The following is a 26,910-nucleotide window of genomic DNA, read 5'->3' as shown; positions in this document are numbered from 1 at the left end:
CTTCTCTGTAAGGTGAGGTTATGCAGGATGCAGCACACCATTTTCATGTGATGGATTGTGTTACATATTTCAAAAGGTTGCATGGAGCTGATCACATGATTTGACGTTTATGTCTTTAGGGTGTTTGCACAGACTGCTGTTTTATTTTCAGTTTGTACTCTGTACAGGCAAGTTTACAGGAATAAATCTGTTGTTAGTTTGAATCTACGTGTGCAAACCACAGCTTTTCCTTTTGTTTAAAACCCACAATCCTTAACATAGTTAGGGTAGGCAGGAGTGTTCTCTTCCTGTCAGGGAACACTTCAGCAGTCAAGGACATTCAGCCTCCGATCTTCGGGTAAGCGTTCTCCAAGGCGGTCTTCAAGGCACACGACAACGCAGAATCGCCGAGCAGCAACTGATAGCAAAGTTCCACACACGTGAGGACGGCCTCAATCGGGACCTTGGGTTCATTTCATACTACTTGTAACCCCTATGGCTTGCAGAATCTCACTAACTGTCCTGGCTTGAGACAATTCACACCTCTTTAACCTGTACTTAACCCTCTCTCCACTCGCATTGTCTGCGCCTGTAAAGACTTTGATTACCTGTAAAGACTCACATTCCAACCATTATCTTGTAAATTGAACCTGTGTCTATATATGCCCTGTTTGTGAACCCAATCCTCCACTCACCTGATGAAGAGGCAGCGCTCCGAAAGCTCGTGCTACCAAATAAACCTGTTGGACTTTAACCTGGTGTTGTGAGACTACTTACTGTGCCTACCCCAGTCCAATGCCGGCATCTCCATATCATAGTTAGGACATTACAAGTACTTCATGCAGCACACCCTGTGAAGCCCATAGAAACACGCAACACCTGAATTTCTGTTTAAGCAGCCATATAATATGCCGCATAATGACCCTGATAGATGTACAGCTGACATAATACATTGCTCAGGTGTGGCAGGGTTGCAGAGGGGGTATCATGAGCCACATGCATGGAGAACATCCCTGGTTCCCCAGCAGGCAGCCTGCTATGTTCCTAGAAGATCCAATTTTGGAAGGATAGTTGTATGTCAAAGGATTATTGCATGTTGACAGCTATTTGGGTGCCATGCACAAACCTGCATGACCCCCTTTCCATGATCAGCTTCTAGCTGGATTTTAACGAACTGTTATCTTTTCCTAATGACAAATGCTGCTGGCTGGTGTTCTGGTGACCTGACCCATCACCCTGAACATGAAGGAGCCAGACTGTGGAATAAATCCACAGACTCTCTGCAGTTAATTGTTGAGATCAATAATTCTTGTTCGAAGATGTTGCACTGATCAACCCCAGAAAACAAGTCATCAGTGACCTGCTTAATGCCCTGACCCAGAAACGTGGGCAGAGTTTGACACTACCATCTCCCCTCTCTACTGTCACTCCTCACTCCCTCTGCTCCCTCCTCCCTCCCTTCTCCCCACCCCATCTCTTTCTCGCTACACCCCCACTCTTCACCCTTCCCCTCCCTTCCTTCTCTTCACCCTTCTTCTTCACCCCTCCACATCCTCTTCAACTCCAACACTGGCAGGTTGTGGCGGGTGTCGAAGAGCACAATGTGTACGAACCCAGAGATTGTGGGGAGTGGGTGGAGTGTGATGAAAGCCCAAGACTGGGAGAAGGAAAGGAGGGAGTCAATGGGGGATTGGGGGGTGGGGGGCACTGGGAGGAGATTGGAGTGGGGGAAGGGAACCAGGTAGTGCTGAGTGGGGGAGTAGGAAGCAGGGATGCACAGGGATGCCAAAGCTCACGCTGATTGTCTTACATCCTGCATATTTTGTTCTAAGAAGGGCAACCAATGAATTAATACAATAAATTAAACGCTAATTGCACTCTCAAGAATGTACAGTTTGAAGACCTTCTGGGCTAAATGAAAGGAACTGAATAAAATCAGATTTTTAGCCTTAATTTCCATGCATTTTTCAATACAGGTTACTGAGCACATTTGATGCGTTCTTGTTTATTTGATTGGTTCGGGTGTATTCGATGCCTTTGAGCACCTTTTGTCTTTGATCACATTTGATGTCAAAGATGGCAAAACACTGCTGACTGCAGTGTTGGGAGCTTTATTTTCTTCCCCCCCCCCCAGTACACAGTATACAGCTATCTCTACCCAAACATTCTGATTATTCTTTCAAGAGATGTGGCGTTGCTGGCTTGGCCAACATTTATTGTCCATCCCTAACCATCCTCTTGAATCACAAGGACTGCAGGGATACAAGAAGGCAGTTCACCACCACCAGCGCAAGTAGGGATGGGCAATAAATACCAGCCTAGCCAGTGAAGCCCACATCCCATAGAATCCATAGTGCAGGAGGAGGCCATTCGGCCCATTGAGCCTGTACTGACAATGATCCCAACCAGGCCCGCAACCCTACATAGTCACACTGCTCGTATCCCTGACACTATGAGGCAATTTAGCATGGCCAATCCACCTTGCCTACACATCTTTGGACTGTGGGAGAAAACCAGAGCACCCAGAGGAAACTCACGCAGACAGGAGGGGAATGTACAATTTCCACACAGACAGTTACCCGAGGCCAGAATTGAACCCGGGTCCCTGGTGCTCTGAGGCAGCAGTGCTAACCACTGTGCCACTGTACCATGAATGAATTGAAAAAAAAAACTAATTCCAATTTAGAATATTTGATGTCAAATAAGTGCTGATTGTTTCTGAGCGCACTGGAATGCAAAAGAAAGATTGGAGAGATGCCCCTTCAGCAAACTATAATGAGCCAGTGGCAATTCTGGAAGCACAACGTACTGTTGCAGACAGCTGCAGAAGTGACTAGAGGAATGCAGCATCCTTGTTAACTTCTCTTCAGGTAGATCCAAGAAACTGACTTGTGGCTTTCACATCCCGTGTGCCACATTTGCGTTCCTACCACAGCCCTCCTCACCCGCTGTCTTCTAATAGGTCCAGCTGTTGCTGATGCTCATTGCCGAGCTTGCTGCTGCTGCTCCTCTTCACCCACCCAAATGAAACGTGGCAATAACAGCAGCCACTATAAGTCGATCAAGTTTACAGAGGATAATTAAGCGAGAATATCAGAAGGAACTGATGCGGAAGCTGGAAACTCTTCAGGCAATCCAAACAGCACAGAAGCTCACAGATGCCATGATCCAATTACTTACAAGCGAGTGCAATTTTAAACACTGCTTCAACTGTTCTGAATGACCAGTCCCACTCGCTTTTACTGGCAGGTTCAGCACTAGGCAGATTTATACCATTTATGGTTAAAACAGCAACAAGAATCTGAAGTGTATCATACAGCTCCAATTTACATGTATTCATGAGGCCTCTGCCTCAGCTGACTGAACGCTAAAAGGCCTGGATAGAGTGGACATGGGGAAGATGTTTCCATTAGTAAGAGAGGCTAGGATCTGAGGGCACAGAATCAGAGTAAAGGGACGAACCTTTAGAACTGAGATGAGGAGTAATTTCTTCAGCCAGAGGGTGGTGAATCAATGGAATTCATTGCCACAGAAGGCTGTGCAGGCCAGTTCATTGAGTGTATTTAGAGGCAGATACGTTCTTGATTGGTAAGGGGATCGAGGGTTATGGGGAAGAGGCGGCAGAATGGGGTTGAGAAATTTATCAGCCATGATTGAATGGCAGTGGGCTCAATGGGCTGAATGGCCTAATTCTGCTCCTATATCTTATGGTCTCATGACTCAGGCAACGGTGCAATTACAAATGTAATAGGTAGAAATGCATAGGGAACACAATAGTAAGTATTTTATCTCAAATTTACCCACCCATTTGCCCTGTGTCAACCTGGCTTGACAAGTGAAAAATCAGTCCTCATATTTTGCTATTGTCCTTACAAGCTGTGCTCTATCTTTAAAAACAGTGCACTGTAATAATGACTAAATATTAAACAGCATTAATCAAGTCTAATTTAATCCAAAATCTGCAACATCTAACATTAGGCAATTTATGAATACATCGAGCGTCTAATGGTATTGATTTAGTGTAGTGAAATAATTGTGCTAAAGGAAACTATCTCATGCAGGTATTATAAAATTGTGATTTTATGATTGCTGAAAAAATATTTTAACCGGACATTGAACAGTATAAACTAGGCATTTTAAATTCCCTCAAAATTGTTTACTGACAGTCAGTATTTCGAATCTCAGCAATTTAATGTTCTCCATCATTGTGTAACTCGTTGTGAAACTCAATGGAAAATGAATCGTTTTCCCATTTGCTCATCTGTAGTGGGTGAAAATGGAATCAAGCAGTAAAAATCTGACATTAGCTCTGCGAACCTACTTCAACATCAATCAAAGAGTACTTCTTCTCAGATCAGAGAGGTACCAGAGAGTACATCCATTATTGTAACTCCTCAGTCAGGTGAAGCTCAGGCGTCTCTTTGGGCAGAATTTCTTTTTCATAGAATCCCCACAGTGCAGAAGGAGGCCATTCGATCCATCGAACCTGCACCGACAACAATGCACCCAGGTACCATCCCCTTATTTACCCTTCTAATTCCCTGACCCTAAGTGGCAATTTACCATGACCAATTAATCTAACCCACAGATCTTTGGACTGTGGGAGGAAACCGGAGCACCCGGAGGAAACCGAGGAGAATGTGCAAACTCTGCACCATCACCCAAAGCCAGAATTGCACCCGGGTCCCTGGAGCTGTGAGGCAGCAGTGCGAACCAGTGTACCACCATGACGCTATTCATTAAAAGGATGTGGGCTACGCTGGCCAGGCCAGCATTTATTGCCCATCCCTAATTGCCCTTGAGAAGGTGGTGTTGAGCTGCTTTCTTGAACCACTGTCCATGTGGTGTAGGTACATCCACAGTGCTGTTGGGAGGGATTTTAACCCAGTGACAGTGAAGGAACGGTGATATATTTCCAAGTCAGTATGGTGAGTGACTTCGAGGGGGACTTCCAGGTGATGGACCATGATAAACAGTATTTGCCAAACCCTTATGGCTGAAGCCCACAAACAGAAAAAAAAAATAAAAATAGAAAATGCAGCATCCACGTTATTTTGCTTTTCGAGAACAGAAGTAGCAAGGTTTAAAAATAAAGCTGATATCTTCATCAAACACAACTTGGCAAAGCTCAAGTTAAACCCTTTTCGAACAGGTGCTGCAAGAAGTTTAAATACACCAGGGAGAAAGGAACAGAAGGATACATTGATAGCTGTAAATGAAGTGAAGGTGGAAAAAGGCACACGTAGACCCAGAATAGATTAATTAAGCCGGATGGTCTGTTTCAGTGCATTGCACAATCTCACTGACCACAGAAATCCTGAGTGAATCTTTTTCACTCACAACAGTGGCACGGTGGCACAATGGTTAGCACTGCTGCCTCACAGCGACAGGGACCCAGGTTCAATTCCCAGCTTAGGCGACTGTGGAGAGTCTGCACGTTTTCCCGTGTCTGTGTGGGTTTCCTTCGGGTGCTCGGGTTTCCTCCCACAGTCCGAAAGATCTGTTGGTTAGGTGCAGCGGCCATGCTAAATTCTCCCTCAGTGTACCCGAACAGGTGCTGTGGAATGTGGTGGCTAAGAGATTTTCACAGTAACTTCATTGCAGTGTTAATGTAAGCCTACTTGATACACTAATAAACTTAAAACTTATTTTTGAAAAGGGTGTTGGTATTAACCTGGATGGGGCATCTTCTGTTCTGGAAATCAAGCGATTCTGTTCAATTGACTGGTTTGAGCTGGATATCAAAAGTAGTTTTCAAAAGTGTAGAACTGCAAAATGGATTACCTCCTCCTTGTCCTCTCTTAAAACTGATCAATCTTTTTGCTATCCATCAATTCCTTTGCAACTGGCAATACTTCAGCCATTCTTTAGTTTGAACCTGACAGCAAATGCCAGCAAGTACTCCATCATGGTGGGCATCAAAACCCAGCCTGAGCCTGTTTGGACCAGATTGCATGCCTTCTTAATCACCTTGGCCACCGTGTTGCCACTTTTATGGAATTGTGGACCTGCATACCCAGATCCCTCTGTATTTTTTTTATTCATTCATGGAACGTGGGCATCACTGGCTGGTCAGCATTTATTGCCCCCATCCCTTGTTGGCCTTGGAAGACAGCAGCGAGTCAACCACATTGCTGTAGCTCTGGAGTCACATGTAGGCCAGACCAGGTAAGGGTGGTAGATTTCCTTCCCCAAAGAACATTAGTAAACCAGATGTGTTTTTCCGACAATCGACAATGGTTTCATGGTCATCAGTAGATTCTTAATTCCAGATTTTTTAAAATTGAATTCAAATTCCACCCTCTGCTATGGCATGATTCGAATCTGGGTCCAGAGAACATTAGCTGAGTTTCTGGATTAATAGTCTAGCGATAATACCCCTGGGCCATCGTTCTATATGTTAATGTTCCTAAGGATTCTGCCATTTACAATAAAACTCACACCTAAATTTGATCCTCCAAAATGCATCACCCGCAAGTCATAGAATCATAGAATCCCTACAGTGAAGAAGGAGGACATTGACTCTGCACTGACCACAATCTCACCCAGGCCCTATCCCTGTAACCCCAAGTATTTACCCTGTTAATCCCCAATGCACTAAGGGGCAATCAACCTAACCTGCATATCTTTGGACTGTAGGAGGAAATCAGAGCACCCGGAGGAAACCCATGCAGACACGGGGATAACATGCAAACTCCACACAGATAGTCACCTGAGATGGGAATTGAACCCGGGTCCCTGGCGCTGAGAGGCAGCAGTGCTAACCACTCTGCCTCCGTACCGCCCTGTCAAGTCCCCTCAGGATCCTATGTGTTTCTATATGTCCCGTGAATGAATTTCTTTTAAAAAGAATGAATAAATTAGAACTATAAGATCACCTCTGATGCTTCTGAACTCCAATGTATATGGGCCAACTTGTCAAACCTTTCCTCAAAAGGTAATCCCCTCATCTCAGGAATCAGCCAAGTGAACCTTCTCTGAATTTATTCCAATGCAATTGCGTCCTTTCTTAAGTAAGACCAAAACTATACACAGTAGTCTCACCAATGCTCTGTGGCAAAACATACCTACTTCTATATTCCATTCCTATGCATAAATGACCACATTCTATTTGCCTTCTTAATAACTTACTGTACCTGCATACCAACTTCATGTGATTCAAGTACCAGGGCATAGAGATCCTCTGTCGTGCAGAGTTCTGCAATCTCTCTCCATTTCAAGAATATGCTGCTTTTTTATTTTTCATGCCAAAATGGACAAGTTAACATTTTCTCTACATTATACTCCATCTGCCAAATTTTGTCCATTCACTTAACCTATCTACATCCTTTTGCAGACTCCTTATGTCCTCTTCACATATTTCTGTGCTATCTATCTTGGCGTCATCAGCAAACTTAGCAACCATACATTCAGTCCTTTCATTCAGTTCGTTGATAGATTGCAAGTAGTTGAGGTCCCAACACTAAGCACTGTAGCAGTCTACATCAGGCCAACCTTAAAATGACCCATTTATGCCTACTCTCTCCTCCCTGTTAGCTAACCAATCCTCTATCCCAGCTAATATCTTATCCCCAAAACCGTGAGCTCTTAATTTGTGAAGTAACCAATGATGTGGCATCTTCTCAAATGCTTCCTGCAAATCTAAGTACACCACCTCCACAGGTTCCCCTTTATCCACATTGGTGTTATTAAGGAAGTAACAAATAATGAACTTGTCAAACATGATTTCCCTTTCACACAACCATGTTGATTCTGCTTGATTGCATTGAGATTTTCTATAACTTCAATAACAGATTCCAGAATTTTCCCTATGACAGATGTTCAGCTGGCTGACCTGTTGTTTCCTGCTTTCTATTGCCTTTCTTTCTTGAAGAGGAGTTACATTTTCTATTTTCCAATCTGATGGAACCTTTCCAGAATGTAGGGAATTTTGGAAAATTGAAACGAATGCATCTTTCATCTCAGCAGTCAGTTCTTTTAAGATCCTAGGATGAAGTTCATCAGGACCATTTTCTAAGTGCCCTCTCCTTGGTGATAATTATCTTAAGATCCTCCCTTCTTTTCACCTCCTGATTCATAATTATTTCTGGAATGACATTTGTATCCTTGACAGTGAAGATAGACACAAAATATCTGTTCAATTCACCCACCATTTTTTTGTTTTACATGATTAATACCCCAGATTCATTCTCTGGAGAATCAACACTCACTTAATACTCACTTTTCATTCTAAAATACCATGTAGAAACTCTTATTATTTGTTTTTATGTTCCTAGCATTCTTTTTTTCATACTCTAATTTCTCTCTCCTTATCAGTATCTAAATCTAGATGGAAAAACTCATACTGAGCCATGCTTGTGAATGTCCACCAATATTGAGGAGACACCATACTTATACTCCCATTAATAGTGGTAACAGATTTAAATTGCAGGAAGATATTTTCAACTTACCGCATTTTCTAAGTTAGCATCCTGTATATATCTCTGCAGAAGTAGAATATCTGACTCCAATGAGTGCCTTATCTTGTTTTCCATGGTCAGTATGAAAGTGTTTGGTCCATTAATACACTTCTGTAGTATGTGGCTATCCCCATAAGTCTTAGAGATTCTGACTGAGAGAGTTGCTTGGAAATTCTCAATACTATGACAGAAAAAAGAGAAACAACATGAATTTCATTGTACCCCTCTTTTGCAATCGCTTTAACAAATTATCTTGAACAATTCAAAACAGAAAAAAGAAAAGGGAAGAACTTCGATTTACATTAACTTTCACAAACACCTAAAGAGCTTCATAGTCAGTGAGGTCCTTTTGAGATGTTGCCACTGATATAATGTAGGGACATGCAATATTGTTAATTTGTGCAGAACAATGTCCCACAAATAGAGGAGGTGCACACCTTCATAAACCAATGTCTTTTTTCCGAATGTTGATTGAGAGCTACATGGTGGGTAAGACACTGGAGACCTCTCTTCTTTATCACCTGGCATCATGGAATTTTTCACACGTGCTCAAGACAGCAGACAGGCTCAGTTTACCACACTTCATCTAAAAGTGTCCACTGATCTAATGTGCTCTAATCGCACAGCACACTGCAATCAACAGACTGTCATTTTTGTTTTATTCATTCATTTATCCATTCAACATTATTTTTGTTTGAGGCAGATACTGCAAATGCTACTTTAAAAGGCATGGCATTTTCAAAAATGCTTTGAACTAATTGGAGGCTGAGGCGGTGGTACATGGAGGGAAATGAAGCCCTGATTTAGTCTGCTCTCTTTAGGAACAAGATTAGACCCTCCAGTCCCTGGAGGCAGCACCTACCATTCATTTAAATTATGGCTAATCTATAACCTAACCTTGTTATGATCACCTCCCAAAAATCTATCAACTTCAGTCTTGAAAGCCTCAATTATCCCCATATTATCCCCTTTGCTTTCAGTCCCAAGTTTGAGAGATGTTAGCTGATATTCTCACATTGTCCTCCTCATGCTTTCAAACCTCTGCAGCTTTTTGACATGGTTAACCATATCATCCTCCTCCATTGCTTCTCCCACATTAACAAGTTCAGTGAAACAGCCTTCAACTGTTATAGATAGCCATACATATATATTCCCACTTGTAAGGTGATCTACAATTCTATACCAACCCTTACTTACACTTCATTCTGGATGTAAGACATTATACACTTAATTGGACATTTATCAGAATCAAAACAATTTTTTTCATTGAATCCCTACAATGCAAAAGGAGGCCATTTGGCCCATTGAGTCTGCACCAACTCTCTGACAGAGCATCTTACCCTGTCCCAATCCCACCCTGTCCCTGTAGCCCCACTAATCCCCCAAATCTACACATCTTTGGACACTAAGGGAAAATTTAGCATGGCCAATCCACCTCACCGGCACATCTTTGGACTGTGGGAGAAAACCGGAGCACCCAGAGGAAACCCATGCAGACATGGGGAGAATGTGCAAACACCACACAGTCACCCAAGGCCAGAATTGAACCTGGGTCCCTGGTGCTGTGAGGCAGCAGTGCTAACCACTGTGCCACTGTGTACTGTAGTATTGAAATTTAATTTCATTGTAGTAATGAAATTAAAAATAAATGCTGTAACATTAGAACTGGAAAACGGACCACTTTCATATCAGGTACTTACTTTTTGAAAAGTTCAGCAAGGCATTGCATCCGGTTCTGCAATGCTAAGTCCACAGGTGTTATTCCTTCCTCATTGGGCACCATGACAGCTTGGATACCACCAGGTTTGCACAGCAGAAACTGAGTGAATTTATAAAGACCTAATCTCACTGAAACATGTAGCAGGGTCTCCCTGTGGATTATCTCTAGAAACAACAAAGCAAATCAGGGTAAAGAGTTACTTCAGTTGTTTGGAAGGCAAATTTTAAGCTTTCACCTCTTTGATGACTGCCTGTCTTCAGCATTGGCACTGACAAAAACACAGGAGATAAATTACATCAAATTACAATGCCTGGTACTGCAATTTCTGCCACTTTCAGATTTCTTTCTGTTAAGTTTCCAAAACATGGTGGTCTCCTTTTGAAATTCCCCTTGTTGAATGGCAATGAGAAACACAGTCTCATGTAAGTGTACTTGCTGTATAATGGGGTCCACAATCCTATTTCCCAACTTCCGAAAGCAACACAACAACACGGGTCAGAAGTGAGATTCTTAACTTTTGGCCGTTGTAAGCTTCTGCCCTCTCATGAAAATATCCAAGAGCCCAGAATGTGAGATTAGATTGTCACAAGAGCAAAGTGACTGTAGCAGTCCCATTTGGTCACACTTCCAGCAGTGCTGCTGCCTGAGCAAATATTTATCCTTATGTATCAGAGAACATCAGAAGGGGAAATGTCTTTAATTTTTAAGCATCTTCAGGGTGAAAATCTTCAAGGGAAAAAGACAAAGGACAGATTATGCATACCCTTCATCATATTAAAGGTTATCAGTTAAAGACACCTGGAATATTCTAACCTTTCTTTTCCTTTTACAGATGCTAACTGACCTGCTATGTGCTTTAAACATTTTCTGCTCTTATTTCAGACCTGCAGCATTTCAGCTTGTCTGTTTGGAGTGAGAGGAGGATACTGGTATTCTGTAATTAGGTCTTCCAGCCTGGGCAGACTGGAAGTAAACTCAAAAGGCCTACTTTAGTGATTAAGCTGGTAGAAACTCCAGAAAAAGAAACAAGTAGCACATTGAAAAAAAGATTTCACATTGGTGTACGATTTCAACACTTCTGTCTTTATCAACTGAAGTTCTCCACCTTCAAAACTACTCAGAAAATAGCACAAAATTTAGACTGGGCAAAGAACTGTTGCAAGAGTCCATGTCTCTTTTCATCTCAGTTACATGCTCAGGGAATAATTGTATCCTTGATCAATGCAGAGGGAAATTATAGCTGAATCTATGGGGCCTCCAGAGAAATCACAGTGTATATGAGCCTGAAACTTTTAATTTAAATGGATTGATGTGTACAAACAGACAAAATAGGAGAATTGGCAATTTGGCCCCACGAGCCTGTCCAATGCTGATCTGTTTGTGTTTTGAATTCCACATTCCCATCAACACCTTTGATTCCCTAACAAGAATCTATTCACCTCCGTCTTAAAAGTCAATGACCCACCTCCTGGGGTGGAGTTCCAAAGTTGCACAAGCCTCAGGAGAAAAAAATTCTCCTGGTCTCTATCCTAAAAGGACAACTGTTAATTTAATGGAGAAAAGATGTTTATAGGTGCAAGTTAAGTATTCATACAGTAATATCCTATAGTGTAATTTCAGGATCATAGTCTTTAGTAGGAAAGGGCCCACAGACAGGTCAAATACCAACTAGTGAAGGCACCAGAGTAAATCACTTGAGGTAATCAACCCAAAAGGTTTAGTAAAATGTAAAACATATATCAGATTTAATTTGTGTATAATGGTGTGCTTATAGATGCCAAAGAAACAGATAATGCATCATAAAGCAGTGATCACCATCTCTGTACCACCAGTCATAATGACAACACCCAAACCATCATTCATGCTGCATGAAGCTGTAGTAAGGTGGCACTGTGGGGAGACAGTGGTGCAGCGATAACGTCACTGGACTAGAAATTCAGAGGCCTAGGGTAAAGCTCTGCGGACATGGGTTCAAATCCCAAAAAGGCAGCTGGAGAAATTTAATTTGAATTAATTAGTCTGGAATATAGAGCTGATCTCAATAATGGTGATCATGACAACTATCATTGATAGTTGTGAAAACCCATCTGGTTCACTGGTATGCTTTAGGAAAAGAAAGTTATCATCTTTACCTGGTCAGGTTTACATGTGACTCCAGACCCACAGAAATGCGGCGGACTCTTAAACTGCCCTCTGTAATGGGCTGGAAAGCCTCTCAGTTCAACAGCAATTGGGGACAGGCAACAAATACCTGCAGATTCCAGTGCATTTTATGCACACATCATATCAAATATTAAAGGAAAATAATCCCTCCATAGGTCTTTCTCCTCTTCCAAACTCTTTAGCACTAGTAATGGTGTTAGTTTACTATAGATGGCACAATAGCGCATGAGAACCCTTGTTCCAACAAAAAACAAAATGAAAAAATGTCTAAAGTGCATTGTTTTTTCTGTTGCTGCGTTTAGTCTAAGACCTTCAAAATACTTATTGGCATTCAGCAACTCTGAATGTGCATTTCACAGGGGCATACTTAATCCTGTGTCCCGCACAGCAGGCCGATGGACAGAATGGACAATTCCAAATTATTAGGAGAATGAAATGATGGACAAAACTACATCCACTGATGCTAACTACCAGCAAGTGCACTGGAACACAATCTCAGCACCGTTTTTGGGGGGAGCTGTGGGAGTGCAGAACATCATCCGTTTCCACATAATCCTGTCTTATCTTTGTGCATTAGAATTGGCAAAATCTGGGCTAATACATTCTTGGTGCACACATTCATTATATCTTTGAATGTAATTGCACATGAATGACAAAGGACTGAAAAACATTCACTCTAATTATGCCAACAAAGTAATGCGGAGTTTTAACAAAAACAGTTTGGCGATGCCAGCAATCAGGACTAATTGAAATGCACAATTAAATAGGAACAATGAAAGAATTATGTATTGTTCTGGACAAAGACCAAATATTCACTGCATGGGATAATGTTACGACATACAGAGACATGCAATTTCTGTATAATTAATATACACTAATTAAGCGATTACAAAAATGATCTCTCAGCCTGTGCCTACTACTTTGCTGAAGTATATTTTTTTAAATGTGTGGAACATGTAAGTATTGATGACACTTAGGTGCGCCTATACAAGGAATGCATAAAGTTAGCAAGCAATTCAGAAGGTAAAAGATATGTTGGCCTTTATTGCAAAGGAATTGGAGTTCAGGAATAAAATTTTGCTACAATCATTCAGGACTTTGGTGAGACCACATCTGGAATAATGTGTGCAGTTTTGGTCTTCATATTGAAGGAAGGATATACTTGCACTGGCGGCAGTACAGGCAGGAAACTTGACTAAGTAGGTACCTGTGAAATGGACATTCAGAGTTGCTGGAGACAATGAAGGTTCACTGAATTGACCCCTAGGATGAGGAGATTGTCCTATGATGAGAGGCTGAGTAAATCAGGCCTGTATTCTCTGGAGTTTAGAAGGATAAATGATGATCTCATTGAAATCTATCAAGATTTTGAAGGGACTTGACAGGCTTAGACACAGAGATTGTTTCCACTGGTCAGGGAATCCAAAACCTGCGGGCATAGTCTCAAAGGGTTCAATCATTTAGCCTGAGATGAGGAGAAATTCCTTCACTCAAAGGATTCTTAATCCTTCGAACCAGAGGGTTGTGGCTACTCCATTGTTGAGTGCATTTCAGGCTGACATAGACCGATTTTTGAGGTCTCAGGGAATTAAAGGATAGGGGAGCAGGCGGGAAAGTGGAATTGAAGCCCAATCAGCCATGATCATACCGAATGGCAGAGCAGGGTCAGCGGGTCTGAAGGTCTACTACTCCTGATGCTTGTGTATCCCAAATCACCTCAATGGATCAACACATTCAGATACGCTATGGTACTGAAAAATGCAACAGTAATTTCTGTTTGATGAAAAATTTTAAAATCCTATTTATAGGGGTTTATTAGTTTCTGCTCAACTTAAAGAGGAATGCAAAAAATTCATCCAACACAAGAGTTATATTTGGCATCAAAGGATTAATGTTATTTTTGACCATAGACTGGTATGATTTTCACGATAGTCCAGAAAACACCTGTGATTTAGATGGGCTTTGAAACAAATTGCAGAGCTACTGTGTGTAGGATATCTGAACAATGTGAAGTTACAAATGCAGTGCAAGTTCAGATTACTCAGCAGAGCTCTGCACAATGTTTACTGATCATCTTCTAACTAATTCATGATTGAGAACTCAAATGATCTAATCTTACAAATGTAATTTCCTAAAGATATTTACAATATTGCTGGTGTGAAGGAATGATAGAAAACTTATTTATTTATAGAGGACGATCTTGAGCCCGCACTCTGTCCATGGGAGTGTCGGCCTGAGCTCAAGATTGGCAAAACCCAGAAGCCATGGATCTCGCCGGCGAGATTGTGACTTCGGATTTTCATCACCCTTCGCCAGCAACGTAATCAGGTTCACACCCCCAATTTAAATACATTTCAGTATATTACCATATTAACAAAGACCCACTCCACGCCATATATTGAGCCCGAGGATATTTTCGTACTTCGCCGACATGACGAGGGAAAAATCCTTTTTGAGTGTAGTTTTAACTGGAAGGCAGAGCAAAAGCAGCCTTGCAGTGTGAGAGGGAACTTCTCTCTCAGCTTTGCCATAAGAATAGCCATACAATATATTAAGGAGCAAGGAAACCAATATCGAAAACCTAAAGAATAGCTAATTAAGGAAACTAGAGAAATGGAGAGAAGTTTCAAGGAAGTCTAAAGTTAAAGGAACAAAGGAAACTGACATTGGAACAGGGCACTGGTCACTGAAGCTAAAGACAGATCTGGATGAAATCGGCTAGAGGAAAGCCAGAGATTGGAAGCAATCGTAAGTTTGGTGTTCTTATTTACAGCCTTTGGAAAAAATAGTATTCTGTTGGGGACTGAGTAGTAGAGATTTGGATGCTTTGACAATTCAAGACAAAAGAAATCCTGAAAGGAGAGTTGGAAAACGTGGAGATGGATTCTTGATGACAAGAGCTGATGGAAAGTATCAGCTGAAAGAAGATTTTAAAGTGTGTCTTTTTGAGGGTATATTTGAGAAACATTTGTGACAATCATCTGGGAGAATTGGAGGAGAAATTCACAGGTGATCGATTGAGTGGCATTTGCCAATGGGTTTCGGGGGGAGGGGGTGTTATCCTTAAAATCTGTGCACATTTGTGAAGATAAGGGGGAGTATAGGAGCATTGTATTACAGTCAAAATGTTCACATTTATTTTTTTGCTATTAAAAGTTAATTAGCTTTCCTGTGATTCTGTTCCTCTACATTTTCTAAACAAAAGAAAATGTTACGGTCTTCTGAGCCAGGGTTCCATTCTGGCCCATTTCTGATTTTTGGCCTCCCATCCGATCTTATCACCTTGCCTCGTCGAAAGTTGAGTGGGACGAGGTTGTAAGATCCCCCCGTGAGTTTGGTGAATTGTTAGAAGGTACTTTCAGAGATTGTCTAGTTTGGTGCAGGAATGAAGATCCACAAGTTGGGAACTTCCCAGAAGAAGTCAAAAAAGCATAAAGCATGTCACAGATGTGCCAAAATGGACCATTCAGCGAGTGAATGTGGGAGCAAGGATAGTCAATGCAAGAATTGTGTCAAAATGGATCAAACTGCAAAAACCTGTTAGGATAGACCAGCTTCACCGGAGAACAATATTCAGAAGAAGAATCTAAGTATCTTCAAGAATAATAATAAGTTGCATTTACAATCTGGAAGAAAAGAATTACAACTGTGAAGAAAAGAGTGTCCAGAAATATGATGACGACCACTTTTCCATACATGGTGTATCAGATAGATTCCGGGTGATTCTAAAGTTAAGTGGACAATCTATTAGGATGGAAGTTGATACTGGTGCTGCCGTATCTTTAATTCCTGAGACTACATACCAACAAAAGCTGAAGCATCTTCCTTTAAAACCAGTTGATCAGATTTTAAGGATATACATGGAAGAGATTGTGCCCTTAGAAGGTTACATCATGGTCAACGTAGAGCTGAATCAGCTAACAGTGGAGTTGCATTTCCATGTGGTCCGTGGTAATTTTCCAACTCTATCTGGAAGATCATGGTTGGAGGAAATAAAACTTCACTGGAGTGCTGGCAACAGATTGATCAATGCCAAAGCAAACATAAACCATCTTTTGGATAAATACAAAAGTGTATTCGAAGATACACTTGACACTTTGTTTGCTGGTTATCAGGAGGGCAAAAATTCAGCAAGATTAATTTTTAACAAGCATATTTACAGATAAATGTTGCTGCTGAATCTCAACCATTGCTTATCATTGTTACACATGAAGATCTTTTTTGTTATAAAAGATTGCCTTTTGGTTTAGGAATTATATCCGTACCAACCCTATTCCATTCCAAAGATTGATGGATCCGATTTTAAGTGGTCTCTCTGGTGTACAATGTTACCTGGATGATATTCTAATTACAGGGTCCAGTGAACAAGAGCACTTGAATAATTTAGAATCAACATTGGAGCATCTTCAGGCACATGGTCTGAATATCAATTGGGATATTGATAAGAAAGACAATTGGGACTTTTTCCAGATGTCAGCCAAGTACTTGGATCATGTTATTGATAGTAAAAGCATACATAGAACACCTAAAAAGATGGAAGTTATTTTAGAAGCAGTACGTCCAACAAACGAGATCCTTTCTGGGATTAGTAATTTATTATAGCAAATTTGATCATAACTTTGCTACATTACTGAAGCCACTGCATAATATACTATGTGTGAAACAGTCATGGGACTGGACAACAGAATGTGAGAAAGCATACGAAGATGTCAAAGATGTTTTGCAGAAGTCTGAAGTATTGGCTCAATTTAAGCTGAAGCCACCATTACTGCTTGCTTGTGACACTTCACCTTATGGGGTAGGGGCAGTTGTTTCACATATTGTGCCTTCGAGGGAAGAATGATCAATAGCTTTTGTTTTGTGTGTTCTCACTGGTGCTGAATCTAACTCTGTTCAACTGGAAAAAGAAACACTGAATATAATAATTAGTTTGGGAAGGTTTCATGATTATTTATATGGTCGCCATTTCACATTGCTGACTGATCATCGACCCTTAACTATCATTTATGGGCTATATAAAGACATACCATCATTAGCTGCTATCCAATTGCAAAATGGTCACTGACCTTTTCTGCACTTTCGTAGGATATAAAGTATCGTCAATCAGAGTGCCCCGACAATGCTGATGCATTATCATGCTTACATTTATCTACTGAGCAGATGCCACTGACTAGTTTTGCTCATATTCTTTATTTCTCGCTGGTAGATAATTTGCCTGTGTCAGTTTCTCAAGGTCAGAGACATACCAGAAATGAGCCCGTGAAGTGGAAGATAATGGATATGGTATTAAAAGAAACGATAGCCGGAACACATCATACATTACGTTAATCTTTCTCTAAATCCTAGCTATGACTGTAATACTACATTCTGCACTCTCTCGTTTCCTTCTCTATGAATGGTATGCTTTGTCTGTATAGCGCGCAAGGAACAATACTTTTCACTGTATGCTAATACATGTGACAATAAATCAAATCAAATCAAATCATACGGATCCTGATTTGAAAACATGTGTCAAGAAACCTTGAATTGATGTCCAAGGTGGGTATCTATTGTGGGAAATCTGAGTGATCATTCCTCCTGGTCCGTGTGGAAGGTTTCTTGAACAACTACATGAAGGACATCCTGGCATAGTCTAAATGAAGGAATTAGCACATAGCTATTTTTGGTGGCCGGATGCTCAGATAGAAAAAAAAGTGGGATAGTGTCAATCCTGTGCATGAATAAGAAATACACCACCTTTGTCTCCTTTCCACCGTTGGGAGTGACTTAAAATGCCATGGCAACAACTGTACATAGATTTTGCAGGACCAGCTGAGGGTCACATGCTCTTAGTCATAATTGATGCAAACTCAAAATAGCCAGAAGTTGTTATCTTGAGATCTACTACATCTGGACAAACCATAGAAAAATTTGACAGGTTTTTTGCAAGATTTGGTAAACTGGACAGATTGTTAGTGATAATGGTTCAGTTTACGTGACAAGAGTTTGAGGGTTATTACAATTAAATGGTATTCAGCATATAAAATCCGTCAACCAATGGATTAGCTCAAAGATTTATACAATCATTAAACATTCGCTAAAAGTTTAAAGAGAGCAAGATTCATTATCACATCATGTGAGTAACTTTTTGGCATCTTATAGAAAAATAACTCATGCGACTACCCCACGTTCACCTGCATTACTACTCTTAAAGCATAGTGGCACAGTGGTTAGCACTGTTGCCTCTCAGCGCCAGGGACCCGGATTCAGTGGCTTGAGTCACTGTCTGTGCGGAGTCTGCATGTTCTCCCCGTGTCTGCGTGGGTTTCCTCCTGGTGCTCCAGTTTCCTCCCACAGTCTGAAAGATATGCTAGTTAGATTCATTGACCATGCTAAATTCCCCCTCAATGTACCCTAACAGGTGCTGGAGTATGGGGACTAGGGGATTTTCACAGTCAATAAACTTGTGTGTTACTGTGCTAACCTTTTTTTTGTTTAAAACCCACGATGCCCAACATAGTTAGGACATTACACCTTCTAAACAATCTGCCATCTGTTCTTATTACCAAAGTAAATGACCACTCACTTACCCACGTTATACTCTGCCTGCTGCCTTGTTAGCCACTCATTTGATATATCTATACCTTATTGTGGCCACTTTATATCCTCCTCACTGCTCACATTCCCAGCAGTCACCAGCAAATTTGGATAATTAATCTGTCCTTTTATCCAAGTCATTAATATGTATTGCAAGTAGCCAAGGCCCCAGCATTTTATAATGCCATATTTTCTCTGACTGATCATACTATGATTTTCTAAGTACGTCCTTAATAATAGATTTCAGCATTTCCTGATGACTGATCTCAACCTTAATGACCTATAGATCCTTGGTTTCTCTTTCCCTCCTTTCTTGAATAGCAGCATTGCATTTGCTAACTTACACTCCCCTGACAGCATTCTAGAATCTAGGGAATTTTGGAAAATCTTAGCTAGTATATCCACTATCTCTGCAGCTACCTCTTTTAGAACCCAAGCATGTAGGTCCTCAGACCAGCTTTTAGTACCTTAAGTTTCACCAATGCCTTTTCTCTGCTGATATTAACTACCTTAAACTCCTCAGTCTTATTATCCCCTTTACTTCATGTATGCCTTTTCCTCATGCCCTATGACAATTTCTCCTGTCATTCTGCCTTGTTTACTTTAGCTACTCTCCTCACTTGTATTTGCTTGTAAAAACTTGTACAATCTGTTTTTATATGCATGCTCAATTGACTCTCACATTCTGCTGTCCCCCTTTTCATCAACTTTTTGGCCATCCTTTGCTGGATTCCAAAATTCTACCCGTCTTCAAGCTTACCACAATTCTCTGAATTCTCTGCACATTATAAACCACTTATTTTAATCTAATTTAATCTTTGACTTCTTTCACAACAGATCTTTCCACCCAGCACAAATTTTAATAAGCATAACATTCCTTTTTCAAGTGTGTAGAGCTCCAGCTAAAATTTAACTGTGTAATTACCTTGTCCTGCCCACTTGCCAAGCAGATTCCAAGATGGTGGTAATTCCAAATGTTCAATGGCAGCAGTCACCTTCTCATCTAAAGACTGTAGAGCCTCTAAAGATAGGCTAAATTGTTCAAGAAGAGTAAGGTGACTAGTGCAAGTCACTGTGTCAGCGCTTTCAACCAGAACCTGAGCTAGTTTTGACGCTATATCTTCAATGTAGGTTATCTTACTGCAGCCAAGGATAGAAACCGAATTTATTTCTGTACACATGCAGGCAGAGACTGTAACATCTTCCAAAGTATCATGACCTGCAACAAAACCCATGAAAAGTATTAAAACAGAAAAATTACAAATGCAGTGCTAAATATAATACAATATTAAATAATATAAATATATTTAAGTGTAAGCCTTGGCTCATTTTCTTCTGAGTCAGAAGGTTCTGAGTTCATTCCGATACTCCTTCTCGCAGTTTGGTATAACTGGGTGGTTTACGAGACTGTTTCAGATGACATTTAAGAATCAACCACATTGTCATGGTCTGGAGTCACAGCCAAGTCAGACAGGATAATGATGGCAGCATTGCTTTTTAAAAATGGACAAATGGACACTACTGAACTAGATATATTTGAATGATAATCTGGTAGTTTCATGGTTACCAAACTAGCTTTTTATTCCAGAATTTATTTCATAGATTATATAATCCCTATAGTGCAGGAGGCCATTTGATCCCTCGAGTGTATACCAACTCTCCGGAAGAGTACCTTACCCAGGCCCTGTAACTTCACGTATTGACCCCTAGCCTACACATCTTGGGACAATAAGGGGCAATTTAGCATGGCCAATCAATCTAACATGCCCATCTTTGAAGTGTGGGAGGAAACCAGAGCACCCGGAGGAAACCCACGCAGACACGGAGAGCATGCAAACTCCACACAGACAGTCATCCAAGGCCGGAATTGAACACGGTTCTCTGGCGCTGTGAGGCAGCAGTGATGACCACTGTGCTACCATGCCACTTCTCAAGCTACTATGGTTGGGATTTGAACTCAGGTCTCTAAAACATTAGTCCAGGCCTCTGTATAACTAGCCCAGTAACATAAAGACTACGTATTTCTTCAAGCTACACTTTGGTTTTAAAATTCTCTTCCCCATTTTCAAATCCCTCCAGGGTCTCACTCCCCCCACCCCTCCCATCTCTGTAATCTCCTCCAGCCCGAGGCCTCTTGAGCCTCCCCGATTTTGATTGCTCTACCACTAGTAAACCTGCTTTCAGTTCGCCATATCCTAGACGTTGGAATTTCCTCTCTGCCTCTGGATTTCACTTTCTTCCTTTAAGGGCACTCCTTAAAACCTCTCTCTTTGACCAAGCTTTTGGTCATCTTACCTAATATTTTCTTCCATGCCTTGGTGTCATATTTCATTTTATAATACGCCTATGAAGCTCCTTGGGAAATGTTATTATGTTATTGTGCTTTACAAATACAAGGTGGTGTCATGCGATTTTACTTATGTTGCTCTGGAAGATTAGATTCCTAATCTTATCAATGTCCTAAATGAATGGCATGTGCTGAGTTTGATAAAGGAGACCCTGGCAGTATTTCAATATCAGTTTCAGATACAAGGAAACAAAACTACTTTCACCATCTACATTTTCGCCACCTTCCATACCCATGACCACTACCATCTTGAAGGACAAGAGCAGCAGCTACCTGGGAAACACCACCACCTGGACATTCCTCTCCAAGTCAGTCACCATTCTGACTTGGCAGTACATCACCACCGTTCCTTCACTGTCACTGGGTCAAAATCCTGGAATTCCCTCCCTAACAGCATTACCCTACCTAAACCTTAGGGTTCAAGAAGGCAGCTCACCACTACATTCTCAAGGGCAACTAGGGAGGGATGGACAATAAATGCTGGTCTAGCCAACAACGCCCACATCCCATTAAGTGAATTTAAAAATAACTCAAATTGGTCACTAAAAAAGAATTGCATGTATTTTTAAATCATATTCAGTAAAATATCCAGTTCTGCATGCTTACCTGGAACAACCGACTCCAGTGTCTTAGCATTAAGTCTCTGCGCCACAGTTACATGCATTTGGCTTGAACCCTCATATACAAAGTACAATTGTACATCTTCAGGTAAAGAACAGGTCTGTTCAAAAACTGCTAGCATAGACTCCTGCCCCTGAAAACAAAAACACATCTAATCATTCACGTTACATGGGAAACTATTTTATAATAAATACAATAATTAGTTCTCATGCACAGATCAAATTTATATTGGCTGAAGAGCCTTGTACAACAATTCAACTGCTTACTGCAGGAAGATATTGGTATGCTGTTACTTCATAAGAGTAATGGGAAATCGCAGAATCACACAGTGCAGAAGAGGCATTTTGGTCCATCAAATCTGCACTGACATGCAAGAAACATCTGACCTACCTATCTAATCTCATTTACCAGCACTTGGCCCATAGCCTTGAATGTTATGAGATGTGTCCACTCATGAATGACCCTTCAACTAAGGGACCAGCTGCTCCCTAGCCACGCTGTCCATGTCCATCATCATCTCACATGAATTTTCTAACCTCCTGCTCCTTTTGTGCAGACAGAGATCAGAGAAGGTGATAGGTTATGAAAAACTGGAATGAGCGTTCTTGTGACATTTTCTTTTAGATTTTGGGTGCAAATCCATCCTATATGCATATGTAGCAAGTCAGAAGGCTGCGAGCAGAATGTTCCCAAAAATAAACAGAGTGGCATAGTGGGTGGGAGGATAGGCGATGAAGCCTTCAGCCCCAATGGTGGCTTTCCCTGCCGTATTGTTCAGCTCATAACTGGAAAACAATGAAGGGGAGGTCACCACCAAGTCACGCTGGCGGTTGGGCTCCAATTCAGCCCATCCCTCCAACAACTTCAAGGATCGAGGCACCTTTTTTGAAATTAAACATAGAAACCCTACCTCCCAAACAGCCCCCCGCCCCCCCAAAATTCTCCACCCCGGCAATGCCGATGTGAATGGACATTCTAATGGAGTTGGGGAGGAGATTATCAGGCATAAAGATCTGATTTGATTCATTATTGTCACATGCGTTAGTATACAGTGAAACGTATTGTTTCTTGCACGCTACACAGACAAAGCACACTGTTCATAGGGGAGAAGAAAGGAGAGGATGTGGAATATAGTGTTGCAGTTACAAATAGGGTGAGGAAAAAGATCAGCTTAATATATGGTAGGTCCATTCAAAAGTCTGATAGCAGCAGGGAAGAGGTTGTTCTCGAGTCGATTGGTACATGTCCTCAGACTTTTGTGTCTAATAGATATTCCGACATTGAGCGTCAGGAATCCTGTTATATTATTGGTTGGGGGGTGGGGGCGCACAACCTGCGTTCTGGGTCTCCCGTGGGGTTTTCCACTCCCGCCACCTATCCCACCCGACAAAAATAGGAGCATAAAATCCCCGCCAAGGCTTTAAATTTTGCGCAAAACAATGCAGAGAGCACCACTGATCCAACTGTCTCGTGTACATCTCGCTAATACAGTTCATTATTAAACGCTCTTATCTTTCCCTATCCTTTACCGTCGTCATGTAATACTTGTACAAAGCAGCCTGAGTCCAAAGAAAAAGATCAGAGGTCATTGAAAAGTAGGATCACCTTTTAGAAAACCAGCCCCTTCTGAGAAACAGAGCAATGCTGCATTTTATGTTGTAAGAAGTTTAACAACACCAGGTTAAAGTCCAACAGGTTTATTTGGTAGCAAAAGCCACACAAGCTTTCGAGGCTCTGAGCCCCTTCTTCAGGTGAGTGGGAATTCTGTTCACAAACAGAACTTATAAAGACACAGACTCAATTTACATGAATAATGGTTGGAATGCGAATACTTACAACTAATCCAGTCTTTAAGAAACAAAACAATGGGAGTGGAGAGAGCATCAAGACAGGCTAAAAAGATGTGTATTGTCTCCAGACAAGACAGCCAGTGAAACTCTGCAGGTCCACGCAACTGTGGGAGTTACAAATAGTGTGACATAAACCCAATATCCCGGTTGAGGCCGTCCTTGTGTGTGCGGAACTTGGCTATCAGTTTCTGCTCAGCGACTCTGCGCTGTCGTGTGTCGCGAAGGCCGCCTTGGAGAACGCTTACCCGAATATCAGAGGCCGAATGCCCGTGACCTCGGCCTCTGATATTCGGGTAAGCGTTCTCCAAGGCGGCCTTCGCGACACACGACAGCGCAGAGTCGCTGAGCAGAAACTGATAGCCAAGTTCCGCACACACAAGGACGGCCTCAACCGGGATATTGGGTTTATGTCACACTATTTGTAACTCCCACAGTTGCGTGGACCTGCAGAGTTTCACTGGCTGTCTTGTCTGGAGACAATACACATCTTTTTAGCCTGTCTTGATGCTCTCTCCACTCCCATTGTTTTGTTTCTTAAAGACTGGATTAGTTGTAAGTATTCGCATTCCAACCATTATTCATGTAAATTGAGTCTGTGTCTTTATAAGTTCTGTTTGTGAACAGAATTCCCACTCACCTGAAGAAGGGGCTCAGAGCCTCGAAAGCTTGTGTGGCTTTTGCTACCAAATAAACCTGTTGGACTTTAACCTGGTGTTGTTAAACTTCTTACTGTGTTTACCCCAGTCCAACGCCGGCATCTCCACAGCATTTTATGTTGCCATGGATGATAAAATGTTGATGCTAGCCTAGGTATTTCCAGCAATAAATTTGAATTCAAAGGTAGTCATAAGAGAAAATATAGAAACCTCAAAATATTGATTAGCATATGTTACAAATTTGTGGCTTATGAAAATAAGTGCTGCAGCCTTATTGTGGATTACCTTTAGTTCCACAGCTTTGAATCTGCTGACTCTCACTTTTAAGCCAGTTAACAGATGGTACACTATGAAAATAAGTGGCAATGGAAAACGGCTGCTACTTTACAGCTGACAGTAATCCTTTGATGTGCAATTTTCAAGCATAATGCAAACTGTCAAATATAAATACTCTCAGACACAGCATGTTCAAAATATTGTCAAAAATTTAAGACCACAAGTCATTTATTAATATTGCATCATTATGCTTTGAAATACACCTGGGGGGGAGGGGGGGGGGGCGATTTTCCCATCCTGCTGCATTAATTTATTAGCGCAGCAGGCCGGGAGATTTTAGTGGGTCCAGATTAGCGCAATCCGCGCTGGGCATCCGGCCCCGAGCGCCTCTCCCAGCGACAGATTTCTGGCCCCATCAGCTCCGCGACGGAAATAGGCACGGAGCTGCATTAGGTATGCAGGAAGGATTTTGATATAATTTAAATATGATTAGCAAGCCCAGGACTGAAGCCTCCGAGCCCGCTAGCTTCTTCCCTCCCAGCTAGGAGTGGTTCACACCAGCGAGGTTTAGAGTAGCTCATCACTTTTGGCGAGCTAGCAGCCTGATCCCAGTGGAGTGAAGGGGGAGGGGGGGGGGCAATCAGGGCCCTCCCAGAGGGTCGAGCAACGGGCATTGGCACCTTGCACCTTGGCAGTGCCAGCCTGTGCCCCCAACACTGCCCAAGGTGCAAGGTGCCAATGCCCAGGGAGCACATTGACATTGCCCATTGGGCATGGGGCAGGGCGATCGGTGGACGCGGAGGTCCCGCTTCCACTCTCTGCAGACAGGATTGGCGGGGAGGGAGGACAATGATCGGGGCTGGCGGGGTAGGGGGTCAGCCTGCTGGGAGATGTCGACGCTGCCCACTGGGGTGGCGGGGGGGGGTCGTGTCTAGGCCCGGACATGGTCGGGGAGGCCAGCGATCTGGCCTTGGGCGAGTGGGAGTGCTGATGATGTGGGGGACGTGGGGCTGGCCAGCAATCGGGAGGCCGGCAGTGAGGGGCATGCGCAAAACAATGCAGACAGATCTGCGCATGCACAGTGGCCTGCTCAGCGCTGCCGGCCTCTCCAATGAAAATAGGCCCTCCCATTGATTTTCAGTGTGATTTACGCGAGTGCACTTTGCAATGCAGAGAGTGTGGGAGATTTATTTTTAAATTCCCACTGAAAAAACCAGCGCAAATTCAGCACTTAGATTTTTTTTGGGAGAATCACCCCCCTGGTGTCAGTCAAGAATTGTGCTGCAACTTTGCTGTTGCCTATTCAGAGGTAATGCTGGCTTCGATCCTGTCCACATCCATACCTTCCACTTAAAAAATCTAAATATGCCAAAATATCTACTCAACAATTGTTTAAGAAAAACACAGGAAGACATGTAGGAAAAAAGTCACCAACAATAACAGCAGAGCAACGTGACTAAGACAGGAAACTTCACCGACATCTCACTTCCTAGAAATATTTCAGATAGTTTCAATGTTCCTATGGTAATTGATGAGTGGTGCTGGTCTGAGATGGTTTGTACTTTCTAATGCAACTAAAAGTACACTTAAACACTGAAATATTTAATATACATGCCTGCTATTGGAAATGCAACATACTAACCATTCTTTTTCCATCTGTTAGATATCCTTAGAGATTTTAAATTTATAATTTTCTGTGCTTCTGCCTGTGGCAATTGAAATGCTTGGATGACAAAGGTTATAAATATTTTGCAAACTCTCTCTAAATTCAGTAAACACACCTCATTTTCCAAGTGGAATTGATTACAGACTGCTTGTTTTCGCTTGTTTTAGAGTTTCCTCAATGCCATCCATTTGAACTGATCCAACATCGAGATTCTTGATGCATCTTTAACTTTGGGATGTATTAAACTGCACAAGGTTTTCTTTGCACCATGTGGAACCAATAGTACTCGAGCCCAAAGGCCTGACTATTGACTTTAGTCTACATTGGCTACTGACCAAACAAGGCAAGAATGAGCAATCCCAGCAGCCTTGGGATTACATTGAGAGTACGGAGCAAATCAAACCTTAAAATATGTTTCAAATCAAAACAAATGACATTTCCATCCTCTTTAAACACAGTGCAGTGCAAAAGCTCTTTGATGTTAGAAAGTCACTTACCCATCGGAAATTAAGCATTTTAATTCTGCAAACAGGTGTTCCAATAAAAGAGACAAAAAACATCATTGGCTTTGACTCTAAAGATATAGAATACAAAAGC

At 41.8% G+C, this 26,910-nt stretch overlaps 1 protein-coding gene across 1 annotated transcript in view; it reads right to left on the bottom strand.

Moving 5' to 3' along the window:
• The window catches only part of arhgef28a (Rho guanine nucleotide exchange factor (GEF) 28a), a 285,006-nt gene extending 264,988 nt beyond the window's left edge, over positions 1-20,018 (bottom strand). Inside the window, exons 1-3 of the mRNA XM_078213883.1 lie at positions 19,823-20,018; positions 10,139-10,322; positions 8,430-8,619 (exon numbers count right to left, since the gene is read on the bottom strand). Coding sequence (XP_078070009.1) covers positions 8,430-8,619; positions 10,139-10,221 — 273 coding nt within the window. The 5' untranslated portion in view covers positions 10,222-10,322; positions 19,823-20,018. The remainder of the gene's footprint in view (positions 1-8,429; positions 8,620-10,138; positions 10,323-19,822) is intronic.
• Between the last annotated feature and the right edge of the window lie 6,892 nt (positions 20,019-26,910).

Source organism: Mustelus asterias, chromosome 6 (assembly GCF_964213995.1).
Source record: "Mustelus asterias chromosome 6, sMusAst1.hap1.1, whole genome shotgun sequence".
NCBI classification, from domain to species: Eukaryota; Metazoa; Chordata; class Chondrichthyes; order Carcharhiniformes; family Triakidae; genus Mustelus; species Mustelus asterias.
This window is presented reverse-complemented; position numbering and strand designations above follow the sequence as displayed.